This window comes from Leiobunum rupestre, chromosome 3, assembly GCF_980474605.1.
Source record: "Leiobunum rupestre chromosome 3, qqLeiRupe1.1.hap1, whole genome shotgun sequence".
NCBI classification, from domain to species: domain Eukaryota; kingdom Metazoa; phylum Arthropoda; class Arachnida; order Opiliones; family Sclerosomatidae; genus Leiobunum; species Leiobunum rupestre.
This window is the reverse complement of record NC_143386.1, coordinates 3,875,658-3,881,657: the sequence shown is the minus strand read 5'-3', so window position 1 is coordinate 3,881,657 and position 6,000 is coordinate 3,875,658. Positions and strand designations below refer to the sequence as shown.

Genomic DNA, 6,000 nt, shown 5'->3' with positions numbered 1-6,000 from the left:
GGTGCAATGTTTATAAAAAGAAAACTCTTTTTCAAGGGAAATCCCTAACCCAACTGGTCTAGTTCCTCCTTGCGGTAATCTGACTCGATTAAACGTAACCGTAACTATTCCTTCAAAAAAACTACCATCGTTCTCGGATCTATAGCTTTTTTCATCGATATACGTCATCAACCATTGCAAGTCTAATTGGTCCCGACGCCGGAAACTGACGTTAATTTGAAAACCGGGGGTAGTGACGTTCACGAATGAAACCGAAACCATATCTGAAGGCAAACAGTCCTCCAATAGGGTTTCCATCAATATATAAATACCATTTTCTATATTATTTTCTAACCGGAAATTTAAAGTCCGTCCCAATAGTCCAAAATTTGGGAAATTTTGGATATTATTATTCAATATTTTAACAGAACCTGGTAAATTAGGAAAGGACGGAGGCATTATTGGAACGTCAACCAACCCACCTCCAACTTGAGGAGGAGGAGGAGACGAAGTGGGGGCAGCCAAATTTGCGTTCTCGGGGTTCGCGTTTTTCTCAGCAGTCTGAGACGATGGAGGTGAATACTGCGGAGCTCGTGAGGGGCCTGCGACCGCTATAGGGTCATTATTACGCTGAGGGGAAATATTATGATGTGGCCTGCTACTACTAGCCGTACGAGCAGCTAACAACGCTTTAGCTTCCTCGAACATTTCGGCTGCTCTTGCGGCTGCGGCTGCAAGTTCCTCCGCGTCCCGTCGGGCAACTTGTACGTTCTCAGCTAAACGCTGAATGCTGTCCGTACTGGGGGACGACGTGATAAAATTATCTTCCAAAGATAAAGAGTGGCACGTGTCATCTGATTCTAGAAAGGGTGAGGGAGCATCCATAGGCGTATACGAGGGCGAATAACGTACTTCGTCAGGTGGAATAGAACTAGGTCTTAAAAGGGGTGAAGGTAAATTAACGATAGGGGGCGAACAAATTTGATGGGTTAGTTGATATTCTCTAAGATAATCTCGTACCATTGTCATTTCTTTTAAACGTTCCAATTGCGAATCAGTTACTGTAGTTAAGGAAAGGGTAGGGTCTTGGGTATCAGTTAAATCTATTATTTCCATTTCTGGAGAATCAGGTAAAGTTACTATGGGTACTTCCGGGAGCTCGTTATCAGTTATATCAATCAATTCTGGGGAGTCGATTATAATCATTTCCGGGGTATCAACTAAATTAATTTCTGGGTATTGTACACCTTTCATTTTTATGCCAATTTACTTAAACCTTATTCAAAAAAATTACGATAAAAAAAAATCAAAATAAACTTACGTAGAGAGAGAGGGCGCGCTTCAAAAAAAATCCTGGTACTAGACGCACAAAGAACAACAATAGAGTGACGTTCCCCCGGTTCAGGCACCCCCTTATATAGGGCCTAGGGGAAGATAGTAAGCTTATCTCTTATTCCCAAAGAACTTGTTCAGTTCTCGAGAATATATTAGGGATATGCTAAAATTTATACTTATTTACGCAAAATATTCCATTTAACTTCATTTCCGATATGGACACTGAAGTACAAACATCAGCCATAATCACCGTCCTGAAACAACCTTCTAAAATTATAAGCGTAGTGATTATTTTAATTACAATTTTCTTATTTGAGTTCATTTTGTGGTATTTTGAAAACGTTTCTACCGTAAAATTGTAACTTTTTTCACTGTAGTTCACAAAATGGTATTAAAAGTATACTAATTTTATTGTTTTCTAGGATATGATTGCATCACAAGCTCTCGAGAGGAAACTACAATGGGTTTTTTTTCTTCCAAGTGGATTAATATGTGACGTCAATGGGGAATAATTAGAGGCAGTTTCGAGCACGAGACGGTTTAATTTTGAGTGTCTAGAACTGTTATCTCAGAGAGAGAGAGAGCCGATAGAATTTGAGGGTTATTTGAAGTTTAGATCACGTGATGAATTAATCTCAACAAGATAGGAACTGATTAATCTCCCATGCGTCATTTCTCTCTGAGACGCTGAACTGAAAAGAAGTACATCCGCTTTGCTCTCCTCATCTACCGTAAACATGGAAAAACGATCTATTGGTAAGCATTATTTTATTAATACTATTACTATTTCAATAGACAAAGGCTTAACATTTTCATTTTCTATAGCCGAGACGCATACCGTATCCAAACGCAGGGGCCAAGAAAGACGTATCAACATAAAAATCACGTTAGGAGGATCAGTCTACATTTCTTTTGGTTTCGACGGATCAAAATTACAAGTTCTCTTCTTCAAAAAATCGAACGAAAATATTCTGTTCCTGACCTCCGAAGCTTTCACCAATCTACTCTCTCTTTGGGGAGAGCTTTTCGCCGCTACGCAAACCGGAGCATCGTCTCTAACCCACAACATCATCGACTATCACGACAACAACGTATCCGTCGTCGCCACTACCAACAACATCAAATTGAACTCTGCCTACGGTCATGTTCTGGATCTGGGAGCTCGCGAAATCGGTGAGTTCCAAAAAAAAATTGATTTTATTCGGTTTCAAATAAATCTTTTAAACGAACATAAAAATGTTATCGAATGCATGTACTTAGCTATTGTTAAAAACCTTAAAAAAATTCACGAATTATTATATGGAAAACCTTTCGAGGGTTTATTTTTGTACCCAGATCAATTTAATTCGTACCATCAAGTAAAATCTTATTTTGGCTGTTTTAAATCACCCTCGGAAGTACTACAAGATTTTACTAATTTACTCGTAGATAATCAATTAACCTGTAAACTTAGCTACTTTAATTTCTTTCATTGTGTAATGCACAAGATAACCATCTAATGGAATATCTGATAGTACCTACTAACATGTAAACGAAGTTCTAAAATAAAATAAAAAATTAATTAAATTGAAAATAACTTGTTATTATTGCCTAGAGATTAGAAATTAAGGGGTTCTGAAGCGATAAGCAAACGGGTAAAAATCTAATCTCCAGATATCTGCACGAGGAAAACAAATTCTGGAGAATGGGGATGGGGGAAAGCAACTGGTGATTAGAAGGGGTGAAAGCAATGGGGGAAAGGAGCTGGTGAACGAGAGATAAAGTATCCAGTGAATGGGGGTTGGGGGAAAGCAACCCGTGAACGGGAGAATCTGGTGATTAGAAATTCTGGTGATTGAGATGGGGGAGAGGCGCGGGTGGGGGGAGGAACGGGAGAGGCGCGGGTGAACGGCGGGAGCCAAGCTCTTTGTGTCCTTCCGGTGATTGAGAATGAAATTCTCAATCACCGGCGGGACACCCTTCTCTCTCAATAGTAACTTTGAATTTTTCTACGCTGTTGACTTTCTGGTCGGTCTTTATAGATTTTCACGAGTTCTGGGTCTCTATTTCCTGGACACCAGGTGTATTGATTGGCCGTCTTCAAAAACTAATAAATATTGGAATTAGTTTTCAGTAATAAAGGCTTGTCCACTCCAAGTTCCAAATTGACAATCTCATTCCGAATTTGAAGAGTTGCACTAATTTCGTTGCTTTGGTTTACTTCAAAGAAGAATTCAATTAATTTGTAGTTGTTTTGCAATTTAGAAAACACAGCACCATTTTCTAATATTTCCATAGATCAGCCAGGAGGTGGGGTTAGGGTCTTTAAATCAATAGCATTATCTTATTGTAACAGAGTTTCCATATCTCCAGGATCATCTTGGCCAAGTAAGTTTTCTGAATAAAAATTTTGTACTCTTAGATATATAAATATTTTTTTTAATCGTAGCTGACTTGGTATTCACGTGAAGAAAAACGCCCAGCAACGGGTTACTTAGAGGAACGTCTGAGAAATGTTCCAAAGAAGCTTTTAAAATCAATCGTACGCATTGTAACCCGGCCACCTGGATTAAAGGCTTCAAACGTCGCTTGATTACTTAGGCCTAAGGTGGTGCCTTGGGTAATAGCCTAGATAATCCTCGTCTGTTTAAGCCAAAATATCTGATTGGATCTTGAACTTTTAAGAAATTAATATGTTTAACTAAAATACTGTAATACAAAACTCATTGATTTTTATGTAGATATCTTTTATGAAACTGACCACACAGATGACGTTAAGGCAATGACAGATTGGATAAAAGCAAACACCACTCCTTATGCACAAGTTAAGAAATATATAATAATAATAATATATCAAGATAACTGCTTCTTTAAGACCGCGCTGGATCAAATCTCATCCTAATGTTAGTGTAGACGAAATTTTTCTCATGTTCCCTCGCTTGAAAGACATACCTGGCATGGTATAATTCTTTTTTTAATACTATAAATTTGTTTTTCTTTACACGTAGATTGAGCAAGACTTTTCATTCTTATTTCCTAATAATTGTGAAAATGCATTAAATAATTGGAATAAATACTGTTTTAAAATTAAACAACAAGCTTATGTTGACATCCAGGAAAGTGTACTAAGATAACTTTAATTTGTTCCAGAAAAGGAGAATAATGGTATTTTTTTTCCTTTCCCAAACTATTCTCACAAACTAGTTTTCTTTGGTTTGCAGATGTTTTTGAATACTCTTGCTTCACGGGGTAGTTTTCAACCTTTAATGGTTTGAGTCTAAAAAACCAAAATTTTGGGCTGGGTAAATACTGACCCAGGTTTGGGCTGAATTTTAACCCATTTTGGGGCGAAAACAACCCAACCTTTTTAAGAGTGTACCTACTTTCCGAACTTTCGTAGGCCATGCAACTAATAAGAATCTTCTTATTAGTTCCATGCATAGGCCATATTAATATGAAATTGTACTCCCTAACTTATCTTGAAATTATTGCTGTGGGTGTGTTCCCACCGAAACGAGGAAACATCCCATTAGTTTGTTTACCGTTGTATTAACTTTTAATGTAGTGTTTATTTTAACAACAGTTTTATCTTCCATGTACGTAACTTTAAAACCAAGAATGCCATGCATGCCAGATAATGTTCAGTTAGACGGTTGAAATCCTGGGCCAGGACCATGCAAGTTGACTGTTCATATAAGAAGTTGCTGCGGGCGATTATTTTAACAAAAGTTTTATCTACCATGTACGGAACTTTGAAACCAAGCGATAAAACGCCATTAATACCAGATTACGTTCGGTTTGACAATGGAAACAATCGGTGGTGTGTCGTACGACGGGGACAGCTTAATAAGATCGTTGGATACCCGCAAAACCAAAGTGATTCAACCTCGAAAAAGTAACTTAACTGTGATGAAAGTTGTGATTCCTAATGCCAAAGCCAGCAGAGGTTCGAAAGGCAAAACGACGTGCTGGTTAATTTTCTTAGAAACATAGTCCCGGGTTATCAACTAAATTCTAAGATTTTTACCAGAAATAAAATCTAGGCATGGGACCTATAAATGGGTGTATATTTGTAAAATATCTTGAATTAAATACGAGGATCTTATTAAGGCTTATCATATCCATAACCAAATCCAAATATCCTTTTGACCGTTAGGGGCACCGTCTACGAAACGAAGAAAGTAAACCAGTAAAAATGTTTTTAAAGATAGGCTAGTTGTGATTAAAATTAATGCAAAGATAAGGGTAATTGGGTGATATGAAAATGTAATTATTATTATTGTTAGTGTAATTAGCCGAGTGACGTTAAGCAGAAAATAGTTAATTTATAATATCATTTTTTTGTGGTTTAAACAAATGCTCCAATTTTTTTCAGTGTCAGCTGTATATGGTTAAATTCCAGTCTTTGGTTGTTAAGTTATTTTTATTCGAATGTGAAATTAATAATTGATCTAGTTATATGTATCTATAATTTTTATATTCGGTCAGTCGCAACTCATCATGAACCAGGGGGGAAGATATGTAAAAGGAGGCGTTCTTGTTTAATGCCTCTCGGAGCCAAAGTAAAAATCGACGGAATTAAACATTTTCTCTATACAGGGTGTTTCAAAAGGTGATGCAAAAATTTGAAGGAGTTTATTTAGAATTATGCCTGTTTTTCCACATTTTCGTACGATGAGTTAAAAGAGCGCCAGAGAGCTTCAAAGT

At 37.2% G+C, this 6,000-nt stretch overlaps 1 protein-coding gene across 1 annotated transcript; it reads left to right on the top strand.

The window, feature by feature from the left end:
- The first annotated feature begins 2,005 nt into the window (after positions 1-2,005).
- Positions 2,006-2,813, top strand: LOC149949127 (uncharacterized). Its single transcript, XM_090169365.1, has 2 exons — positions 2,006-2,070; positions 2,140-2,813. Exons 1-2 carry the CDS (start codon positions 2,052-2,054, stop codon positions 2,811-2,813), a joined length of 693 nt encoding a protein of 230 aa, XP_090025491.1. The 5' UTR covers positions 2,006-2,051.
- The last annotated feature ends 3,187 nt before the right edge of the window (positions 2,814-6,000 follow it).